At 43.7% G+C, this 24,763-nt stretch overlaps 2 protein-coding genes across 2 annotated transcripts in view; one reads left to right on the top strand and one right to left on the bottom strand.

Annotated features, from left to right (window-relative positions):
- Positions 1-24,763, top strand: part of ALDH6A1 (aldehyde dehydrogenase 6 family member A1) — a 287,758-nt gene that overhangs the window by 5,786 nt on the left and 257,209 nt on the right. The gene's annotated exons all lie outside the window — the stretch shown is intronic.
- VRTN (vertebrae development associated) lies at positions 10,046-12,079 on the bottom strand. The gene has a single exon (XM_063118903.1). The coding sequence runs from the start codon at positions 12,077-12,079 to the stop codon at positions 10,046-10,048; it is 2,034 nt and encodes a 677-aa protein (XP_062974973.1).

Genomic DNA, 24,763 nt, shown 5'->3' with positions numbered 1-24,763 from the left:
GAATAAGTCCCATTTAACTCATTGGGCAAGTAGACATGTGTTAGATTGTGCTGTCAGGAATCTGAGCAGGTCTAAGTGTGGGCATTCCCGGAATGGGAAAACCCTACTTATGGCCCTTCATAAGAACATAGGGAGCTGTCTTATACTGAGTCAGACCATTGGTCCATGTAGCCCAGCTTTGTTGACAGTAACCTAGTTCACACAAAATGCCTAATTATTGGGTTAAACAAAGTTGTCTTACCTCTAACTAACCCAGAGCTCCAGGTCTGGACATCACAATAACAACCCAGAATGAAGTGCTCCTGGATTGTTTCAGGAAGTGGCGAGTTAATGGGAGGTTCGCTCCCACATGGCCACACCAATTCATGGCTTATTTAAACCAGGAATCGGGGGTTACATGTGAACTGCGTCACTAACTGGCATAGCCATTGGTGCAGTTGAGCCAGGGCTCACAGAGCTGGCAGCCACCCCTTTCAGAATCGCCTGTCCCTCTGAGCTTAGCTGCAATCCTCGCAACAGCTGGGTGGGAAATATTTTTTCTCAGCAACAATATATTGTTCAACATATTGTAAGTCTCAGGTTCAATTCCTGGCATCTCCAAGTAGGGCTGCAAAAACTCCTGTGTTAAACTCTAGAGAACTTGGTCTTGAATGGACAATTAATTCACATTATAAAAGACCTAGCAACTGAAAATTCATAGAACCAGTTTCTTGATATGAATCAACACAGCTGCTTGTAATTTTTTACTCTCACTGGGGGCGTGGCTATGGGGACTGTCATGATGAGCACCTGCATTGGCAAATTTACCACTAACCAGTGAGAGGGGTTCTCTAGAGTTTAACACAGGAGTTTTTTCCAGCCCTACCTGGAGATGCTGGGAATTGAACCTGAGACTTTCTGCATGCAAAGCAGGTGCTCTCGAGTTCCATGGTGGAAGAAATGCATAATATATAATATTTTAAAAATGCCAAAAGTATAAGAAAAACTGATTGGATTGGCAAAAGCGATAAGTAATTCTCTGTGTGTGCCCGCAAGAGAGAATGGGCAATAAATCTTTCTATAGTTGCCCATGTAACATCCAGTGACTGATGCAGATTTTTTAAAAAGAAATAAAACCCAAACAACACACTAGCTCCCAGTGAGTGTATTCTATAATTATCACCCATGGGATTTCTTGTAACATCCTCTGAATACCAGGCCACCGAGAGAGGAGAATATGGAACTAAATGCTGCACAGCTCTGCAGCTCCAGTGTGAGTGGCTGAACCCAATAAGGCTCCAAGAACCAATTGTTGGTGACCCTTTTCACATGCCAAAATGGGGGATAACTGAACGGTATGGCAATGGTGAAACTGTTGGCAAAAGGAGAAGATTCTTTACCCTTGCCTAGGAATGGACAACCATCTGTCAGGGATGCTTTAGGGTAGATTCCTGCATTGAGCAGGGGGTTGGACTCGATGGCCTCTAGGCCCCTTCCAACTCTACTATTCTACGATTCTGTGAATTGGCTCGCCTTTCAACCATAACACATTTGAAAGTGGATTGTATGAAGATGCAGTGAGTCACATGCTGCAGTCCATAGAGATGGTTAAACTGCCCCATCGTGAGCAATCTCTCTCATCTCAGGATAGCTGGGTCATCTGTATCACCTTACTTTGTGATAAAGAGGATTTTAGCACACATCAGGTGCAGAAGTGTGGGGAAAATGGTCATCTGGATCCTCCCCTGAACACGTGCAAGGAATGAGTGGCTCCATGCTTTGCGGCATTATGTTTGCCACCAGTATATGTCACTGGGACTTCCCAACAACACATATCTAAAGTCTGTATGATGGACAAGTGCCCTTAAACATGCACAAATGTTTGAGGACACACATCACAACATGCATTTGCTGTAAGAGTGCTATTGTGTCCTCAGCAAACACAACTGTGCCACGTGAAGACTGGGACTACTTAAAAAGGGCTGTTTCAAGAGTTTATTTCTCAAAGTAGAAATGCCTAAACCAGAGGAGGACAACCTCTGGCCCATGAAGGCTGCTTATCTGGCCCACGGAGGCTTGGGCTTCCTCTGTGGAGACCACTCCCTCTCTTTCCTGAAGTCCCAGCTCCTAGCCTGGAGGCTACAGGGGGGCTTTGCGAGGAGGCTGGGAGAGAAATCCCCTGTTAATCCCCCATCAGAGAAGACCCCCACGCAGCAAAACTGGTTTCCAGCCGACATGCCGGTAGGCCCGATATCCACATTAAGATGTGTGTAATGCATCTGCTTCCTAAGGAAGACACAGAACTCCTCGAGCCAATCTGTGGAAGGCACATTTTCCCTGGGAAAACATGTGCTTCCCCTCCAACATTACAGTTGCATGAACTTGAGCCTTCATCAAGCCACCTTGAGAGTGAGACTGAAAAGGCCAAGCGTGGGATCTCATCTTGAGGGGGGCGGCAGGGAACTTGTGGCTTCCTCCACCCCTTTCTTGGTCCAAATGTAGTAAAATACAGACATCGATGCAGTCTACTTGGGAGTCCAGATGTCAATTTTATAGCAGCTGTTCCGCTACTGCGGAAAACAGATGAACTGAAAGAGCCTCCGGCACAGAGTTTACAGACACAGATAATCATTCCAGAGTAATTACCAGCTTGTTTCCCCAGAGGATTTCACCTGCAGTCACTGGGAGCTAATTACTCCCAATTACTCCCTTGATGCAGGCAGCCTCAGAGACTAGAGCGAGCGGCGCTCTTGGTAATAGCTGAAGTCAACCTTCCTCCCGGCACTGCAATGTGCTCCTTTCCATAGAAAGCTAGCCCTCTGCCCATCTGCTGCGTACTACTCTATAGCCTTCCACCCCACCTGCGTTGTATCACAGCCCCTAGCGATGCAGACTTCACCATCACGTTGCTGTCCCTTCCCCAAGTTTTCGGTCCTGCTGCTGCTCTTCTCTCTGCACTGAGGACATGGCAACTGACGCTGTACTCGTTTCAGCTAAACTCAGTTAGTTAACTCAACTCCAAAGACAACATATTAACTGTTTATCTGGATGCCAGCAAGAATAGCAAGAAAACATTGCACTCCTGAGGGGAAAGGGGGCATATATGTCAGTGCTAAAACAGCAGGGAAAGAGAAGAGGGGAATACTGCTGCAAGACAAACCAGGTAAAGTACACTGGTATGAAAGCAACACATTATTTATTTCTATTGTCCCACCCCACCATTTTCACAGGTAGTTCTTTATTACTCTGCATTTTTGCCACCAGCAGCAAAGAACTCTATGGATCTAGCCTACACAAGACCACTACTGTCTCTTGGGCATGAGATGCCTCCAATCCTTTCCTAAATGCATAGGGTGGCATCTAATATCATGTAAGCAGACATCCGCTTATGTGATGGGATCTAATCTTCCTCTCCTCCCCCTGTACCCTCAAATTTGCTCCAGGGGATCCCCACAACCATATAGAGCAACTTTTAGAGGGTGGGGAGGGGGATGCAGGGTGGAGGAGGAATCTCACCCTTCCCTGTTCTGCTGACAGAAGTCATTTCATCAGCAGAAGGATTTCATTGGATCCCACCCATAAGGTTCTATGAGAATCTTAAGAACAAGGTCTGTTTTTAAGATTTTACATTTCTAGTCTTCATAGCTCTGGGAATAATCTTCAGAACGAGAAAGCATTCTCACCATATATTACATTTTAAATTGCACTTTATTGGAAGGGGCCATACCTCTGTGGTCAACCACATAGAATAGTAGAGTTGGAAGGGGCCTATAAGGCCACCGAGTCCAACCCCCTGCTCAATGCAGGAATCCACGTCAAAGCATACCCGAGAGATGGCCATCCAGCTGCCTCTTGAATGCCTCTAGTGTGCAAGAGCCCACAACCTCCCTAGGTAATTGGTTTCATTGTTGTACTGCTCTAACAGTAAGTTTTTCCTGATGTCCAACCGGAATCAGGCTTTCTGTAACTTGAGCCCGTTATTCCGTGTCCTGCACTCTGGGAGGATCGAGAAGATATCTTGGCCCTCCTCTGTGTGACAACCTTTTAAGTATTTTGAAGAAAGCTATCATATCTCCCCTCAATCTTCTCAGATACCAAGGGTTAGGGAGAGGGAGAGGAAGGAATTCTAGCTGTTAATTTTTGATCTGTGAAGGATCCACCTTTTGCGAGGGAGCAAATGATATCAGGGTGTGTGGCCATGGTTATGCAGCCCAGAGGTCTGGATGGGGAGGGGAGATCTGATTCCCCCACCCCCAAAAAGGTTCTGCACCCCTGCCTCACATTCTTATAACTTTGATATGCTCCGATTAGACATTGTACAAATCCTGCTCACCAGTCTCCCTACAGAGGAGAACAGTAGAGAAAGAAGCAAACACAAATCCTCTAGTCTTTTGCACGACATACCTTTTCCATTCTTTTGTCCCCTGCCTGAGCTGCTCTGCAACCTTCTAGCAAAGCTATATTATTGCATAAGGCCAAGAGAGGAATGTAGTCAGAGGGAAAAGAAAAGAAAAGAAAAGAAAAGAAACACACACACACACACACACACACACACACACACACACACACACACACACCTGAAAATAGCAGAGAGTCAAGTGAAGTCAGACTGGACATGAAAAGAATGCACCAACTCAGGATCTGTCTGTCATGTCTGAACAATCCCAAGAGAGTATTCCACGGATTCCAAAATAAAAGATACCAAAGGCTAAGGAATAGTCCTTAACTTTTCCTTGTTAATTTCTCCTTCCTTCATCAGAAGAGAACCACACAACAAAGCAACCCATTTAAACGTAATGGGAAGATCCCTCTTTGGAGTGTAACTAACTCACCAGACTTCCATGTGAAAGATTGTGCATGCTTTGATGACCCAGACTAAGGAAGCAAACTCATGAGCAGTGGGGACAACTGCCTATAAATCAAGCACTGCTTCTTCTTTTTTAAAAAGCCCTATTATTAGAGCTATTCAATAAACTTTCCCTTTTAGCTGCTGCCAAACTTCACACAGATGGCACTCAAGTGTCAGGAGTAGTTGCAGCTTGGGAACAGACATAACTTGACAGCCATCAGGAGCCTAGCAATCAAGATCTTATTCCCACCATAATTTAAAACAGAGTTGTATCTATTCCACGCTTGCATGAATGCAGTGCATAACTATGGAAGATGGCAAAAACAACAACACCCAGCATCCTGAGAATCTCAGGTGGGGGGCATTGATTTAAATTTGCAAGTCACTAGGCCTCATGGGCACAAAAATATGCTTGAAAATAGCTGGCCAAGTTCTAGTGCAGTCTTTCCCAAGCTGGTGCTCTCCAGATGTTTTTGACAGCATGGGAGTTGTAGTCCCAATAATCTGGAGAACACCAGATTAGGTAAAGATAGTCTAGTGAAATCTCAGAAGCTTCCAGTGGTCAGGGGATGAGATTTAAATTAAAGCTACTTCTCTCCTTAAGATCTACATGGCCAGCAAAAGCAGAATAATCCATGGTTTTGTTCTATCTACCTATATAATTTGATAGATAGAACAAAACCATGTAAATTTGTTTAAATTGCACCATCATTTCAGTCACAGAACTAGGCTGCAATGTTAGGCAGACTTACCTAAGAACAAAGCCCAACACTGAATGCAATAAGCTGCATAGAATCCAAATGCAGAATATTGGCCTCAAGCCAGTAAACTGCATAGAAAGCTGTGTAAACTGTGCACATTACACTGCAGATACAGAAGCAGAATGTTACACATACAGCAGAAAGGGCCAGGCTGAGCTGCAAAGCCTCCGATTCTTCTCACTCCAATCCAGTGTGATGTCACACAGGCCCATCTTTGACACCTCCTGTAGAGTCCTTCTTTGTTCTGCAGGCTTTGTGCCCATTTAATTTTCTATTATAGAAACAAAGTACAGCAGGACTGACAGAGGAAAATGGGAGATAGGACAAAGATCAAGCAAGGCCATTCCCAGAGGCCTTTTTTGGGATGCAAACAGGCAGCAGCATCTCATGCCCCTGGCAATACATTCTAGCATGTGGAGAATATCCTGGAGCTGGTAGGCAAGGAAGAATCATAGAATCATAGAATAGCAGAGTTGGAAGGGGCCTACAAGGCCATCGAGTCCAACCCCCTGCTCAATGCAGGAATCCACCCTAAAGCAGCCCTGACAGATGCTTGTCCAGCTGCCTCTTGAATCCTTTTCGACTAGGATGATCTATGGGCTGGCTATGGGAATATGGCAAAGACTGAATTGCTTGTTTTTCCTCCTAAACCTTCTCATCTCTCATTCTCTCTTACTGTCAATGATGTTACACTTACTCCAGTCAAGGAAGCTTGTAGTCTTGGCTTTATATTTGACTCCTCACTCTCCTTTATTCCTCATATTGAGGCAGTAGCTACATCCCGTCATTTTTTCCTGTATAATATTGCCAGGATTCGATCATTTTTGTCTGTCTCTTCTGCCAAGACTCATGCATTGGTTATTTCTCGGTTGGACTACTGCAACCTTCTTCTCACTGGCCTTCCTTCTCACATCAGTTTGTTGGTTTCTGTTCACCACTCTGCTGCTAAGATCATCTTCTTGGCTCACCGCTGACCATGTTACTCCACTTCTGAAATCTCTTCATTGGTTTCCAATTCACCTCAGAATCCAATATAAACTTCTCCTGTTGACCTACAAAGCTTTTCAGTCTAGCTCCTTCGTATCTTTCCTCTCTCATCTCACACTATTGCCCCGCTCATGCTCTTCGCTCCTCTGATGCCATGTTTCTCACCTGCCCAAGGGTCTCTCCTTCCCTTGCTCGGCTTCGTCCATTTTCTTCCGCTGCCCCTTACGCCTGGAACGCTCTTCCAGAACATTTGAGAACTACAAGTTCAATCGCAGCTTTTAAAGCTCAGCTAAAAACTTTTCTTTTTTCTAAAGCTTTTAAAACTTGATTTTGATCTTACTTTTATACTGTTAGTTTTACTCTACCCTGTGCCTGTTTGGTGCATTCTCTTCCCCTTCTTATTGTTTTATTATGATTCTATTAGAATGTAAGCCTATGCAGCAGGGTTTTGCTATTTTATTGTTTTACTCTGTACAGCACCATGTACACTGATGGTGCTATATAAATAAATAAATAAAACACAATGGTCCTATGCATTGCCACTCCGTCTGGTGTATGAAAGTAGCAGGGACCGCTGCAGGTCTGGACTGCAGGAATAAGGAGTGCTAAAACAGCATTCCCAGTCTGTAGCCACCTGGAACTGGACAGAGGCAGATATGGTTTGGGGGCATGAAGCATCATTCTTATTTTCTGGGGAAGTGGAAAACACGCAGGAGGAGAATGACAGAGATAGAGGCTTAAAAACCAATTGCAAGCATTTTCCAGTCCCACAATACAAGAGCGCCACCTGCTGGGTCTGAACCCATTCTGCTTGTAAAAACGTATCTGTCGATACCAATAATGAAAACTCAGGGTGAAGGAAACTCTGTTCAACTCTCTCTTTTGTAGCGAAGCAATTATTAATTGTGAGTCTTTATACGGGCGTCTTATACACCTCATGATTTTCCCTGACCTGCTCAAGCATTCAGCATAGTGGAGTATATTTTGATAGTTACAGACCAGTCCTTCCAAACTCAGTGGCCTCCAGATGTCTTGGAAATTCAATTCCCATCTGCCCCAACCAGCCTGGCCAATGGTCAGGAATGTGGAGAATTGCAGTTCTGAAGATCTGGAGGGGACCATTTGGATAAAGCTGTTATAGAGTAATGTCTGTGCAAGAATACATTTCATCTGGAAGGAAGTAAAGTATCTATACAGCTGCCATCAGAGGGAGGACACCACAGAGGTCCAGACTGTTCTGGACCTCTCCCTATTTGCCCATACCTCCTTCCATCATAGGGCCTTGCATTGGATTCCATTGAAGGCCAGGGCCCAATTTAAGATCTTGGTCCTGGCCTTTAAGGCCCTACAGTTGCACCACCAAGTTTACCTTTCCTCCCTTTTGCCCTGGTATGCTCTGGACAGAGCCACCAGATCCATGGGTCAGGCCCTCCTGACCTGTTTCTACATCATGGATGATGCTGTTCTGGTATCGTGCATTCCAAAACCTTGTCCCTCAGCTGTGGAATTTACTCACCCTACTACTACCCAAGAGTTTGGAGGTGTTTAAGAAAGGTTTGAAAACCTTCCTCTTTGAATAGAGGGGGTTGGCTGGTTGTTCCTGAGGTAGAGCATGCTGATAGTCCTTGTGGTGGCGACTACACGCTTTATATGGGCTTTATTTAAGGTTTTATTGTTATATTCTTTTAAATCCAGTTAAGGTCTTTTATTAGAACTATTGTATTTTGTAAACTGCTGACCTGTTTTACTTCATGTACAGTGCTTTGTAACGAAGTGCTATATTAAGAAGGAGGAGGAAGCACTCATTTCTGGGATGCGCATTCCTATTTACCAGCTGAGAATTCCAAATGCCACATGAATATAACATAGATGCAATGGAGGCTAGTGGCTCCGATATCAGTGGGGCAGTGAATCCACTCCAGGTTTCAGTCAGAACCAGTCAGACCTACAAAGGAGCTATCCAAGGTGCAAAGCTCCTTGGATAGTTCCTGACTGAAACCCAGAGCAGATTCACTACCCCACTGATATTGGAGCCACCAGCCAACACTGCATGGATGTTTCACATAGTAAAACATTGGAGAGCTACAACTTTCATGTATGAATTTTACTTCAAGCTTTCACACCTTAGTCTTCACCAGCCTTACCCAACCTGGCACCCTCCAGATGTGTTTGACTATCACTCCAATCATCCCCAGCCAGCTTGGAAAGATGGGAGTTGTAGTCCAACACATCTGCAGGGTAAATTGTGGACTGGAATGTGCCAGGGAAGGTGCCCATGAACTTTTCAAGTTGAGCTGGTTTTGGCTGCCATTGGCTTCATCAGTCTCAACCTGGATAAAAAATCAGACAGAGAAAAACATCCTAACCTGGCTCTGGCTGCCCATTGGACTGGACTGCCCTACAATGTGTCAGCAGTACCACCCAGAAGATTTTCCCATACACTTTCTGAAGGGGATAATAAAGAAACTTTCTGTCTCCCCTGAACCTGCCCACCCACCAACTTAAACAAAAAACCCTCACTCTACCATCATGACTTTGTGATTGCTCCCTCACCGTGGTTTACAGATCTTTTACACAATGCCATCGTCATCCTCCATTATCACTTTCTTTTCCCAATGAGGAAAGTTGGTATTTTTTCTGAATGGCTTCTACAATGCCATAGAAATCTCATGTAATTGAACAATTCCACTATACCACAAAACTGTTTGTATAATGGAACATATAGAAAGGCAGAGGGGGGGACTTTAGAGGGGGGGAATGTGTAAAGGAGCCGATCTGCAAAGAATTCAGAAGCAGAAGGTGTGGGTTAAAAGCTTCATGTAGAAAAGCCTTTACTCCCCTCCACCCTACCCCTTTCATAATACAGTTCAGAGCAGTTTTATTTCAGTTCTTGAGGTTTTAATGAGTCTCTCTTGTTTGTACCACACATTCATAAAAAGGAGATCTTGCAGCAATACATCAGAAGCAGCATAGCATGCATTACACCGAGGTGTTGAGTTGGTAAAGCCAACTATCTACTTTGTAAACAAGGTGCACAGCTGCACCAAGACCCAGTTCACAGCCCTGAAGATTGTGGCTCAGAATTACATTTTAAAAATAATAACGTTCAAAGGCAACGAAAAGCTCAGAAGGACTTCAGAAATATAAAAGAGTACCCTCAAGACCCCTTCCCCTACCGCCACCACTTGGTCTATTCACTAAGAAAAAGGAAAACTTATCTTTTGTTAAGGCCAGCTAGGTGGCCCACCACAAAAGGAATGCTTCATCCCCGCTATCTGTTCCAATGTTCTCACTTCCAGGGACTGAGGCTATGCAGGGTTGGTATCCAAGTCTGGGAACCAAGGAAATAAATCAAAAAACCCCAAAACACCCCCTCCGCACCCTGCCCCAAATGTGCTTGTGTTGGCTCTACATCCCACTGATGAAATGACCATGATTTCCAGAAGCACCGAATAAGGCCTCGGTCAGCCTAAGCATCCACCAGGGTCAGTCCTTCATGAAGAGCACGTTTCCACATGTAATAAGTGGAGCGTGCCGTTAGCGGGAAGCGGGCTCTGAACTCTTTGTAGGTTGGAAAAGTCTTGGATTCGAAGCGTTGTTGGAGGAACAGCTTGGCCTGGGCTTTGAACTGAGCTGTGGCAATCACATCCATCACAAACATGCTGCTATTGACTCTTTCTGCCACTGGATATCCTGGTATCATGGTGGTGAAGGGTTTAGGCAATTGCCTGTCCATCGGTGCTGCAGTGGTCGTCTCCTTTTGCTGCGGGGACTGGAATTCAAGCTCCGCCTTTCCACTTGCCTCAGCGGTAGTCTGCTGCAAGTCTTTGGAAACCCCGTTTGAGGAAAGGCAATGCTTTTTGGGCTGGCTGCTGCTTCTTTTCCTCCAAAACCAATAGGCTGTGGAAGAGATGCTTGGATAGCGTAGGCGGAATTTGTAGAAGGGCATTTTCCACTCGTGGACATGTTTCTTGGCTAAGACACGGAGTTGCTTTTGCCAGTGGTAGAGAGAAGGCTTGATGCGCACGAGGATGCGGGAGCCCGGACGATGCCCGTTGAGCATCTTCTGGCTAGGTTGGGCCCCTGGCTTGAATGGGTTCCTGTTCGCAAGGGGGTTCTGGCTGACGGAAAGAGGTAGGACAGGCTGGAAGTTGGGGTTCCCCTTGATGGCCTTTCTCCTCCAGTTGTAATAGGTGGACCTGGAAATGCCAGGAAAGCTATGCTTGAAGCTCCTGTAGGGCACCAGGGTATTCATGGAAATGCATTTCTCCAGGTAAGACTTTGCTCCTTGCATGGAGGAGCCATTCTGGCTGGGATTCAGGAGAGGGCTTGGGGACCCCAGGCCTCCCTCAGCCTTGGCTGCACCATCCGTGCCAGAACGAAGCTTCTCTGGCTTGTACACCTGAGGATCCTTCGGCAACCCAGCTTCGGCCAGGGAAGAGGCCTCGCCGCCATTCATCACATTTTGCATTTCGTGCTTCCAGGCATAGTAAGTGGAGCGTGAGATCTCTGGGAACATTTGGCGGAAGTGCTGCAGGGGGACAGTGTTGCCCACTTGGAAGCAGGACTGCAGGAAGTGCTTGGCCGCAAACCTGGCAGCCGCTTTCTGCCGGTGCTCTCGGGACTGGCGCTTCCACCGATAGAAGGTACTTTTGGTGATGCTGTACCTTTCCCGCAGGTTAGAGTATGTCACCTGCGGATCCTTGTTCAGCAGCTCCAGGGTCTTCACCGGCTGTGCTTGAGGCTCTGGAGGGGGGTTTGTGGGTTCCAGCTCTTCCAGGCCGACAACAGGCACGAAGGACTGAGCTTTGAAAACCTGGGAGGAGAGCTGCTGCCCAGACCACATGATGTGCAGTGTGGAGACCTGCAAGTTCCCTTTCCTGGGCCGGATCAGTCGGTTGAAGTACGGCCGGATCTTGAGGTTGCTCATCGGGTAGATGGAATAGATATTGCACTGCAGCACCGACGCCAGGGCATACACGTGCCACATGTTGGCATAGGTGCCCGGGAAGCAGGTGGCTTTGATGTCGGCATCGAAAATGGCCTCAAGGATGGCCAGAGGTAAGCTTGTCATCTCGGGAGATTCCTCCGTGCAGAGCGAGTAGCGGGCAGCCTGCAGCATCACCTTGGAGTCAATCATGCCGTTCAGGTAGTATTGCTTGTGAAGCAACATCTCCACCGCTGTGCGCACCTGCAGCTCCAGACTCAGGCTGGTGTTCCCCCACAACAGCACGCTGGCAGCCTCGAAGAGGTGGTTCCCTTCCCCTTTGCAAACCAAAGGCAGCATATGGCTGGGAGCATCTTCCGGATAGAGACTTTGTGCTACTCTGTCGACTTCCAGCTCCTCTTGAAACTGCCTCCCAGAGTAGCTGGGTAAGGAGAAAGATGACAAAGTCCGCTCGGCCTCTAGGGCTGCACTGGTTAGTCCCTCTAGGCCAAAGCATTCAGTAGCCTCCTGCAGCTCCTGGAGCACAGACTGCACCAGCTGGTGTCGCTGGATCATCCTGAAACACAGAAGAGTTCAAAACAATGAAAATGTCACACATTCGGCACAGCTCCCCTTCGCCTACACAGCTCAGCCTGCTAATCAAAGCGATACAGTTAGGCTGCTTTCTCTCAGTAAGCGTCTGCATTCACAAAACAATGCCTACAACAATCATCCACAGACCACTCCTGGGCTGAGACAGATGACACCTGGTTGAGAGATGATTTCATGAAAGCACAGCTTTAGGCTGAAGCCCAACAGCCCAACCCTATGCATGTTTTGTTTAGAAGTAAGCTCTCTGGACTGCAACTGGTGCTCAGGTGTATCAGAACCCTGGATATGCCCGAATTTTCAAACCTGATGAAAGGCTAATGAAATGTGAATTGACCCCAACTCAAACAGAAAATATATTGAGATATTAATTCAAGCTCAGCCCATCCAGAATATCATGCTGATGCAAACAATTCCAATCTTAAATTCTTACCTTACATTTTAACTATGTGGGACTAACTCTGGCTTAGAAGGAACAAGTGGGACCTGCAACACAATGTTGCAGTGAATCTTTCCCTCCTAAAACATGTGCTCCTCTTCAGGGTTCCAGCGAGCCATTCCCTCCAAGTAAAACATCCCCTCGCCCAGAAGAGACACTCTACATTTCATGGCTACTGGGCTGTGTTTTGGAGCTTGAGCCCCCTTAAGATTTCTTTTAAAGAATTAACTTCAGGGTTCCTCCAAGCTTGCCAATCCTTCCTTCGTGTTTCTCACTGGCCCTGTTTTTGCTACAATCCTGGTCACACTCACCACTTGAGTTTGCTATTAGGAGCAATTAAAAAAAATCCCTAAAATCTAGCCAATTCTAATACTGCAGAAGTAGAATTAGTTTTGCACAGATTTATTTTCTGAATACAACAGGCTGTTGGAGAGCAATCCTACGCATATTTAAACAGAAAAAGCCCTACAGCATGGTTGGCTTGGGCACACTGGGAGTAGTAGGAGTTTTGTCCAAATATACATAGAACTGCACCCTTAATTATCCTACCTTGGCTGCGAGACCCAGACTAGCAACACAGTAGCAGCAACCTGGCCTGTTTGACTGAATCAGAAAACATACAAGACTCTTAAGAGACCTCTTCTGGTTGAAACGGTTATTTTGCTAACAGGATGCTTAGCACAATCAAAACAGCAAAGTAAGAATGCAACCTGCTCTAGCTTCTGTTACCCAGCCAGTACTATTTCTTACACTGACCTGTTTTGTTTTGTTTTTACCCTAGCAATATGCTACAATAATCGTCATGAAAAGCCTGAAGCTCAGCAATGGAGTGAACTAACTCTGCTGTTTTCCCTCCGATCCACCAGACTGTCACATACTTGCTATGATGAGTATCAGTAAGAGCTTAGTTCAGAACTCAGAACTGAAGTTTGCTCTCATGCCTTCCCTAGCAAATACTACAAAGTTACTATTTCTCCGTGCAGGTGTACCAACTAGGCCATATGGTAGGAATACAGTTCTGTGTTCTAGCATTAGCATGAATTGGCTATGAGGGAAGGCAGCCTTAGGATTCTCCAGAGGTGGAGCAAACTAATGTGGGCACAAGGAAGTACAAGTTCTTTCGCTAACCCATCATTAAAATGGGTACATTTGGCTGCAGGTCTAGCTAACATGGTAGCTCATGTGTGTAAGAGAGTCATAGAAAGTTTCCTGCAACCCACATACCTTGTTCCATATTCAGAGTCTGTCTTCCAGAGAAAAAAGCTTAGGCTATGGGGCGGTATATAAATTTAATAAATAAATAAATAAATAACCTCTATAACAGCTGCCAACCTACTCTATTCACTCAAAGTGTTTTTCTACTAGTTGTTTTCCTTTAAAACAGATGATCTAATCTTGCTATTCCACCATCTTTTGGAATTCTTTCACAGGGTTGCCCCTAATACATATCAACCCATGTGCAGGTTTTATTTTTACGCCATACACTTTTTGCAAGTCTTTTGCAAAGCAGCACTTAGCTGGGCCTCACACATTTTCTCCCACTGCACCTTAAAAATTGCTGATCTATTTAGAAAAACAAGACTTATTTTTGTAGACAACCTCAGCATTTAACAATAAATATTTTCACGACATTTTACAAACTACGAGATTGATTGTTTCTGTTCTGCTGTATTTCACCCTCCCAGCCCTCTCTGTGCCAAGGCCCTGCCATCCAAGATAGAAGATGCAAAAGAACAAGAAACGTGCTTGTAGCTTCTATATTCTTTTGCTGAAAATAGCAAAAAGGAACAGGGTCTAGTGCAAGGTATAATCCATCACCCCCTTTAGGTTTACCACAAGGAGGACTAAAGCCTGCATTCAAACAGTGAAAGGACAAGTTTTTAAATATGCTCTGGAGAAAATATATTAGTGAGGGTTGGTTCTGGAACAAAAGTTTGTCATGTGGAGACAAGCCCTAGGACTTAGGACAAAAGGCACAGAGAAACCTAGTCCCCATTCTTTGAGGATTGTAGTTGTCGTCTGGGTATATATAAGGGAAGGTGGTCTGCTAGGTACCCTGGTCCCAAGTTATTTAGGGCTTTGTAGGATAGCAACATAACCTATTGCACTCATGTCTAGGGTGACCATATGAAAAGGAGGGCAGGGCTCCTGTATCTTTAACAGTTGCATAGAAAAGAGATTTCCAGCAGCTGTTATTTGTATGCATGCAGCACCTGGTGAAATTCCCTCTTCATCACAACAGTTTAAGCTGCAGGAGCCCTGCCCTCTTTTGTATCTGGTCACTCTAGCATAGCTCCTGCAGCTTTAACTGTCCTCCTTTTCATATGGTCACCCTAGATATGAGTGCAATAGCATCCTTCCACTCATGTTCCCCAGCAGATGGTACTGAGAGGCATATTGCCTCTGATACTACTCACATCTTATTTGTGGACTTCCCACAGGCAGCTGGTTAACCGCTACATGAACAGTATACTGGACTAGACAGGCCATTAGCCTTGTTAAATACCCATCAAGGATATTCTGTATATAGGTGGGATATAAATTGAAATAATAATCATAATAATCATAATAATAGTCAAATACGCTATGAAGCCATGATGCTTGAAGAATTGTCCTGCCGACAACTTAGCACAACTGCCTTAATTGTGTTTCGCTTCTGAATAATTTCCAGAGGCATGGCCATGTTAGTCTGTTGCAGTAGAAACAAGGAGTCTCGTAGCATCTTAGGATGCAATCCTATGCACGTTTAGACTGAAAAAGTCCTAAAACGCCCAGCATGCCCGAACCAGCACAGCTGTCCTGGCTGGGGCATGCTGGGTGTTGTAGGACTTTCTTTTCTTTTACCTAAACATGCATAGGATTGCACCCTTAAAAACGTACAAATTTGAGCACTCCTGAGAACCCTTCTGTCTCCTTCCCTTCTGGTCTGAAGTGCTGTTGGCAAAACAACAGCAACATTCAGCAAAAAATACAGAGCAGTCAGTCAGGGAGATGAATATTGCATTTGCCGCTCCTCCTGACCTGCATTAGATGATCGGAAGCCTCTGAGTTCAAGGGCTTCCAATCACTGAGGCTGCAATCAATAGGACTGCACCCTAAATCTCATAGCTCCCTCAATTCTACTGAAATGGAACCCTGTATCCAGCCAATATAGAACAGTGGACTTATTCTGGGATGCTTCCAGAGAGAGGTATTAGCACTACTAATTAGAAGGTATTGTGCAGCTATTCCATTTCCCCCCCCTTAATGGATTTCATGCGCTAAGAAAAAAGACAAAAGAAGCAATGGAAAAACAGAAGGGTTATAAGTGGAAGACAATGTCTGTAACCCCCCCAAAAAATCAGGGAATGAGGCAGGGCAATTGCACAACAGAAGCCTCACTTGAAAATTCAGGGAATGAAACAGGGCAATTGCACAACAGAAGCCTCATTTGAAAACATCCTGGCTAAAATGTATTCCAGAACAGCCATATTAAAACTGTTTCAGTAAAAGACAATACCAGTAGCATCTATGTTTTATTCATCAGATGCATGAAACTGCCTGAAAAAGTGTTACATTGAAAAAACATCAATTTGCTTTATCCCCCATTTTACCTCAACCCACCGGTTGGTATGGAAACCCCCGCTTTCTTCACTTCAGTTGTACACAAACAACAAAATAGGCTAGTGCCATTGGAACCTAATAACCCAGGCCCTGTTTTAAAATGCTTTGCATTTTTCCGAAGAATAGCAATTTATTTAAATCACAGGCAGCTGAATCCTAATTATGCTGAAGTCCCATTCAGTTCAGTGGGACTTACTTCAGAGTAAGTGTACTGCACTAGAAATACTGTAGGTTTTGGGAAAGGTCACAAAACATTATCCTGTACTAAATAAAATGCAAGAACTCAACTTGAAAGAGAGTTTTATCTCTGGAGTTACCAGAACTACAGAGATTTTCCCAAGATCTCCCTGAGGCCACTTGGGCACTCTGCCTTGGGACCCCAATTAAGGCAAACAGTGTCAAGAGCTCTGCCTGGATCCAGCCAGGTCTTCACAAAAACTAGGCCCCAGGCAGGCAGGGCCTTGGAAGATTTCATAACCCCTTGCAGTCCAAGAACAGTCTTCAGTGAGGTGATGAGCGAGAGCCCAGCCATGGAACTCAAAGTTGTGCTCCCTCTACTGGTCACTCCGGATCTAAAGAAAGGCGGAGAAGCCAAAGACGAGATCTTTTCCAAAGGAGAGGGCGGGAGGCATAGAAACAAACTTGGGAATGAGCTTGATATTTATGTTCAGTGTTAGAACACGGAAGCGAGTGAGTGCGTGGGCGGAGGACGGAAGTGGGCTGGAAGTGAACAGATCTATTGCCCTTTAAACCAAGAAGCTCGTTTTCTAAACTTTAAAAATGCCCTTAGACAAATTGCACAGGTTTTGTGCGAAGATGGATTCTCCTACTCGACTCAGGAGATAGTGAAGTAGGCACCATCCCACAAGAGGGCGGCCAGAAGCCCCATGAAATCCCTTTAGGATATCTTCTTCAAACAAAGGCTGCACATGGAGGGAGAACTTTGAAAGAAAGAACGTAAATGAACACTTTGGACCAGAGAGCAAAAGGAGAAAGCGAGTTTAAGACTGGGAACTGACAAGCAGCTGCAGTCTCCACCCGCTGCTTGTCCTAAGCATGTTTACTCAGAAGTAAGCCCCACCGAGTTCAACCTTCATTACACAATCCCGTTCCTACACAAGCTTTCCTTGGGTTTGAGTTTGCACTGGCCTGCATGCAGATTCTCTGCAATTGTGCTCAGGTCTTTGGGGGTGGGGGGTTAAGACTTGGTAATCCGCATTCCCTCAAGAAACCGACTTGCAGACTTCGGAAGTTCCTTCAAACTCACCTTTATTTGTTGAGCAAAGCACTGATGCTCACCCCCAAACAGTTGTAAGTTGCTCCTTGCCTTGGTCCCTCTGCAAGGCTCTTTCCTGGGTATTTAAATCTTGAAGCAGGAAGCGCGACGACTTCTACCATTCCAGCTGTGTCCCACATTCAGACTGGAACTGGTTTCAGATCTGGAGTGAACCAATTGGAGGGGCTGGCTTGTGTGTGAAAGGGTCTCGGCTCCACCCCACCAGGAAATAGTCCATCCCCAAGTGCTCTTATATCCAAGATGAAAGGAGTGCAGATTCAAGAGGTCACTTCCAAAGCTAAAGTGATCATTGCTATTGTCTAAAACACTCCATCCAACAGGACTTCTTAAAGAGACAAGCACGTTTACTACTAAGTACTACCACGCTTTTCAGAACCTGAGCAAGGAAAATCAAAGCAAAATAGTAAGGACGAGTTGGCGAAGACAGCCAAAACATAAAGTCAGGGAAAAAGAAATTATGCCTGTGGGTGGAAACCATGTAGAAGGAAATTGGTTAGGACACAGTACTGATGTCTGCTTTCTTCAGCTGCTCCTGTTGTTTCTACCATTATCTAAAAAAGGGGAAAACAAATGACCAGAATCTTCTTGTGTATTCTAGCTTAACCCACACATTTAAACCCATGTAGTCATTGTCACTTTTTTCTCTCTTTTCCCAAACACAATTTTGCTCCATTAATTCAGGAAAAATAGAATGGAAGGAGATGGAACGTTGAAACTTTCCCTATGGAATACATTTGGATTGGGAAATGAATGAAAGGTACACTTCAATTTTAGGGGGGAGCATGATTTAAAAATAATAATTGGCGCCAAACACATTTTGACCAACACCCTGAATTTTGTGAAAATTGTTAAAACAATTCCACCAAAACTGTCTTTTTCTCTGATTCATTGCACCTCTTTCTAAAATGTAAACCTAGAAACGTTTTAATATAGCCCTAGTACTCCTCTTGCTCAGCCTTCTCCAACTTGGTGCCTTCCAGATGTTTTGAACTACAACTTCCAGGATTCCTGACTGTTGGCTGGAGCTAGTGGGAGATGAAGTCCAAAACATCGGGAGGGCACCAGGTATGGGGCGGCTGCTCTGGCAAGTTTCAATTAAAGTGGAAGCCGAATAATGCAACAGAGTAGATGCGGTTTGTGTCTAGACTTTAGCTCTCTCTCGCTCTCTCTTTCTCTTTCACTAAGGGCTTAAAACTCCCAGCATGCCCCAGTCTACACATGCATAGATTGCACCTTAAGTGTCTTTTGGAAAGGGTTGGCCCAAGGTAAGACTTTCCTACACCGTTTTATTGAGAAGATTAAGTCCATCCAGTGAGTTCACAGCTATGTAGGGATTTGAACCCAGGTCTCTCGAGTTAAAGTTACCTAAATGAAGATCCAGTGTAGTACAGAGAATAAAATGTTGGACTGGGACCTGTGCTCAGTACCTCAGCCATGATCTTACAGGGTGACTTTGCATAAGATCTAGATATGTAAATGAGAAATAACCAGCTTTGCTGTGAGTGTGAACAAGATAAGGTTTGTAATGCACTTTGAAACTAAAACTAAACCAAATCCCTTTGAAATCAGAAGCGCAATATTTTAAAATCAGTGAAAATACAACCTAAGAGGAGACCCAAGTGATTCAGACAGACTGGTCAATGAAATACTATTAATAAAAATTAATAAAAGTTGTGATCACTATTATAATCATTCATACATTTTTTGTAGCAATACTAATATCAATACAGGACGTCATTGTGCTATGCAGGTCACAACCAGAAGCTACCAGCCTGTGTTCAGAGGCAAGGATACTGCTGTATTGGCTAGATTAATAACAGGAGCTGGAAAAGACACAAAAGAAGACATTCTATTTTGCAAATGACTAGATACATATGGAAAACTTTCAATTAATAAACAAGTAGTTAGCTTTTTCTATCATTGGCATAGATCTTTCTTTCCTGGGTTTAGTGTGAGATAAACATTATGTTTCTCACTGGATTTTGAGGAACTGGATCGCACAATGATGAAACATTGTACTTGGGTTACCAGCCGTAATTATTTTTTGTATGTATTTGTCGCATATTTTTCTTGGCAAAGCCTATCACTCTTCCAGAAATTTTGGTGCATAGTCCTCCAGCTGGGCTTGATTTCCTGTGCTGATTTGCTTATGGATGCACTCTGGAATCTGGCCCGAGGAAACCCAAGACCTTTGATAAGAATATAATATTCTATTCTAGAACATGACCATATTTCCCTGTACTTGGTTATTTTGTCTAATTTGTTGATTCTGGCAGTTTAGTGGGGGGCAAGGCGCTTGGCAGGGCACTGAAGCCCTAGGTTGGGCTGAGAGTCTGTGGCTGGCCCAAAGTCACCTTGGGGGGATCTACACTACTGCTTTAAAGCGCTTTATAACAGTTTTGACAACTGTTGGGGCCCAGGACACACTGCATATACAGTTTTCAAAACGTTTTCAAAGTGCTTTAAAGCACTTTAAAAGCAGTAGTGTAGATCCCTCCCCCCCAGTGAGCTTCCATGGCTGAGTGGGGACTAGAACCCGGATCTCCCAACTCCCAGTCTAACACTAAAAACCCCACTCTTGTGAATTTGACAGTAAGATAGGTAATACTGTCTACTCAGAGTTAAGACTCATTGGATCGGACTGTAAATTGAATTACTGCTTTTTGTTTAAGCAGCAAACCTTTCCTGTGTCTGGATAATTGAATCAGTCATTTATTTACTTCAGTATGTTTGTTCAGAGTACCACAGAGATCAAAAGATTGTTTAGAAACTAGTAGGTTGCAGGCAGATAAACACTGATGAGAGCTGGTTCACATTACAAACTTTCAGGCACTTAAATCTAAGAAATAACATTCAGTCTATGTGCAGATTGTCACACATGACAATTACCACAATCATGTACTCCTCATGAGTGAAGAGTATGGTGCAGTTTAAACACTCTATCCTACTATTTCTGTATTAAGGATGTACAGCAGAAGCAACCCTATGCTCAGGGTGAAGCCTAAGCAAGATCAGGTTGCTGAATATTGAAACTTCTTGAGTTTGGGATCCTTTTCTCAATTTATTCTACCTTCTGCATCCCCCAAATCAGGGCCAACCATTTGGTCTACAGCAGAGTGAGCACAGAAACTTGCATACAGTTGTTTGCAAAGAAATTTCAGTGGCAGTGTGAATTAGGACACAGGCATTAATTAGAAAGGTGAGTAGACTAAATAGATCCAGGGTGGTATAAGACCAACAAGAACTGAGTTCAAATCCCCAGTCAGCCATGAAGCTGACTTCATGAAACGGGAACAAATGCAGCTTGTTCACAATGCAGCTTATCATTCTGTGCAAATGCAGCTGGTATCTCTCAGCCTAACTTACTTCCCACAGTTATTATGAGGGAGAGAACAATGTGTGCTGCCCTGAGTTATTAGGAAGGAAGGAAGGATTAACAAATGTAATAATAAATACCTGACTTTTCTTTACACCACATGAGGAACCAAATTATGGTTGTATATTTGGGGTGTTGTTTTTTAAAATGTCCATTGGAGTCATCTACCCCACCCTCTGAAGCACCATGGTCCCAATCGGAATCAGCCCCCTCCCACACTTACACAAGAGTAAGGGAAACTATCATGCATAACTAAGTGCTACACAATTAGCAAACCGTGTAATTTGGCTAACAGAGAAACACCATTAGACACACCTGTACCTCACAAATCAGGCTGGGACGATGGGATAAATGGAGAAGTCACTCATACAAACCCAATGCTAAAGGAGATTTAGCCCATTTATGTTTTGTTGAGTGGGTGATTTCGGAATATAACAGAAGTGACCTGGTTCATTGCGGAATGGAACTTCATTGGACAGGCTAAATGAAAAGTAAATCCTCACAAAATTAATCATCTGGCATGGTATAGTAAATAATAGAGTCACAGGCATTGGATCTAAAAGTCATGCAGTTGGAATCACTGATGCAAAACTGACCCATAAAGACTAGTCCCCATAATCTAGATGGCAGTGTGCTACAACCAGAGTTTATTTGCACTGCAGAGTGGTGTTTGCAAAGCAAATATCTCCAAGATGACTCAAGAAAACATGTGAAGTCACTCTATAAGACAAACCCAACACACACACATATACCTCCCACAAGGTCACTAGTACCCTGTGCCTGTTTGCATTCTCTTCCCCTCCTTATTGTTCTACTATGATTTTATTAGATTGTAAGCCTATGCGGCAGGGTCTTGCTATTTACTGTTTTACTCTGTACAGCACCATGTACATTGATGGTGCTATATAAATTAATAATAATAATAATAATAATAATAATAATAATAAATCTGACCTAGGAGAAAATTCCTTCCCATCTGCTAATATGGCCATGAGCTGCTAGGGCTTCCAGAAGAAATCCTTTGCGTTTTGCATCCATAATATTTTTTACAGGTATTATCCTTTGCTAGGCAGGATCCTGTCATACCCCAGAAGTATGTGGTTGATATGCTGCGGATTATGGATTCAAACTTCCCCCACAAAACCTTTTTGCAATTGCAATTCCAAAATGAGAATGTCATCTATTTTACAAAATGTCCATATTTTGATTGGAAAGGTCAACAGTAAATCTGTTCGTGCATCACCAAGCATTTCAGGTAACATCATTGACAAGCATTTATGTGGTTTGTTACCACTTGGTGACATCCATGCAATAATGTGAAGAACTCTGGAACCAATGAAATACTAGATTCTCACATTAAAAGCAAAAAGTGTGATTAGGCATCAATTCATAACAAATATGTTTCAAAAGAATTAATATCATCTTCATTTTATCCTCCATTCAACTCAATAAAGAACCATTTCCCAAATCCTGCATGATATAGGGCATCCTCAGTACCCTGAAGAATTGACCATGCAAGAATCTGTCAGAAGGATGCAAAAGTGGAAGAAAATGTTTAATTGAGTGTATTCCCCGTTTAATATATATGAGGGGCGGGAACAGGATGGATGGGAAAAATTGATTGCATTGGGACATTTTGTAACATATTAATTTGCAGAATGTCATGACACAAAACTACAGTGTGTCAATGCAGTGTCATTATGGTATCAGATTCAAGAAAAGTAGACACCTCTCTTGAACAGCTGAAAATGTGTGTTTTGTTACAGGCTCTTTGTTATGACTAAACTGCTCAAGTTATTTGTGGCTAAAGACCAAATTAGTTTATTTTGCTTATCTGTGCTTAAATGATGACTGAAAGAGAAGGAAAGGTAGATTTCTGGAGAGGGTAAATCTTTAAAAGTATGTGAGGAATTTATTAGGAGTGAGCAATGTATAGCTCAAGAAATATTATAACGAAACAAAAAATACTGACTGAATTTCAGAAAAACCTTTCCTGACAGTTAAGACAGCTTGAGTTGGGGAGATCAATTACCCCAAGGGAAACAGTAAGAAGGAAGAACTCTGCTGCATTTAAAACGAGTTTGTATGGTGTACTAGGAAAGGGGTTGTTTTACAGTCTCCAAGGTACTTTTGTGCTGCTAATGACCTCCGATCAGAATTCTGAAAACTTCTCTTCTTTCTGGCACACAAAAATGGCAACACCGTACATCTCCTGACATCCTATCATGGGCTGAATTAGAATCTCTCTACTTGACACCAGTCCCTCAGTGGATAGCACTAGGGTCCACCATCTACACAGAGAAGAAAGAACCCCACCTACTATTACAGGGAAGTGCGGCATGCGCTTGCCGACCAATTTCATTTTGACCCATATACAAATGCTAAATTACCCATTTCATGTAATCCAGATTTAAGAATGGCAGGCCAATCTTTCCTTTGGGGAAAAATGGACTGATTGTGGGATGTGTACATTGGTTCAACTCCTAAGAGCAGATGGAGATTTTCTGACCTAGTCAGAGTTACAGCACAAATATAAACTCACAACTTCAGCCCACTGGCAATATTTATAATGTAGAGAACAATTCTATTGTTTATGCCCTTGATGCTCATAAGCAGAGGCTTGCAAGCATCCAATGCAGAGCAGAAGGAGCCTCCTTTTATGCCTATCTAGCTGGGGTACTTTAAAGGGGAAGGGAAGGAGGCTGGAGAGGCCACAGGATAGCTCGTATCCTGGCCTCTCCAGTCGCCTCCCTTCCCCACCCCCTGGAACACCCCTTTTACCACCCTCTCCAATGTTGAGTTCCTGATCTCAGAGAGGCAGCTGTTACAGTTTTTTCTGTGCTTGCTGTGAGGGAGAGGGGGCGGAGCACAGATTCCTTCCTCTGAAGTCGGAGCACCATCTCCAACCTCAGAGCTGGGAATCCAAAATATCCCATGGTCCCCTAGATGCATCTACGGGGGAGCGGGGATGGACAGGATTGCTCCCTAACACACCTTTTAACTTCTATTTTTTGTCCATCAGGTCTTAGTGCTTCTGCAAACCTCACCCCCCCACACACACACAAATATTAGAAGAATTTTTTTTCTTTTCCACACATTAACAAAGCTACAATTTGGCTATATAAACAATTACTAGACATGTCCAAGTTTGATACACAGGTCATTAGAGAGGAGTGGAACAGAAAACTGGAACATCCCATACATGAAAGACAATGGAAGTTTGCCTTTGCCTCTATGTATTCCATTTCTCTTGACTTGAAAGTAAAACGAATGCAACAGAAATTGCTTTTACATACCTATTGCGCCCAGGAACATAACATGTCTACAACTGCCAAGTGTTTGTGTTGTGGTATATACTTTGCATCACTCTCCCATATGTAGTGGGCATTTCTGTGGTGGCACCTTTTCAGATGGAAGTATTTCTATGGATTTTTATTATTATTATTATTGGGAAATGTCTAAAATTGACTAATATTCATGTGCTTTTGAATTACATTCCTGTGCTCTGAAATGTTTCAGGTGGTCAATGAAAGTGGATTTTTTGAGAGCAATCATGGAAGCAGAAAGATTTCAAAACTGAAGTCCAAGTCCACAGTATTGACTCTTCAGAGGACAGAAGACCTTACTGCCCTTTCTGAATTTGAATATGCAGCTTACTACACACAGTAGTCTCCAGACACATATTTATTTATTTCATTTCTATACCACCCCATAGCCAAACTCTCTGGGAGGTTCACAAAAATTAGGTCATCATACATTGATATATATATATATATATGCTTGAGTATCAATGACAGCTTATATATGTCTTTGAATGTGTTCCAACTTAGCCCCAAACCCTAAACACCTATTTTATTTGTATTGCAAAAAAGAGAAAATCTAATAAAAAATATTAATTACAGTATCAGAATTCTGAGGATCTCATTGTTTATTTTT

This window comes from Elgaria multicarinata, chromosome 2 (genome assembly GCF_023053635.1).
Source record: "Elgaria multicarinata webbii isolate HBS135686 ecotype San Diego chromosome 2, rElgMul1.1.pri, whole genome shotgun sequence".
Classification (NCBI taxonomy): Eukaryota; Metazoa; Chordata; class Lepidosauria; order Squamata; family Anguidae; genus Elgaria; species Elgaria multicarinata.
This window is presented reverse-complemented; position numbering and strand designations above follow the sequence as displayed.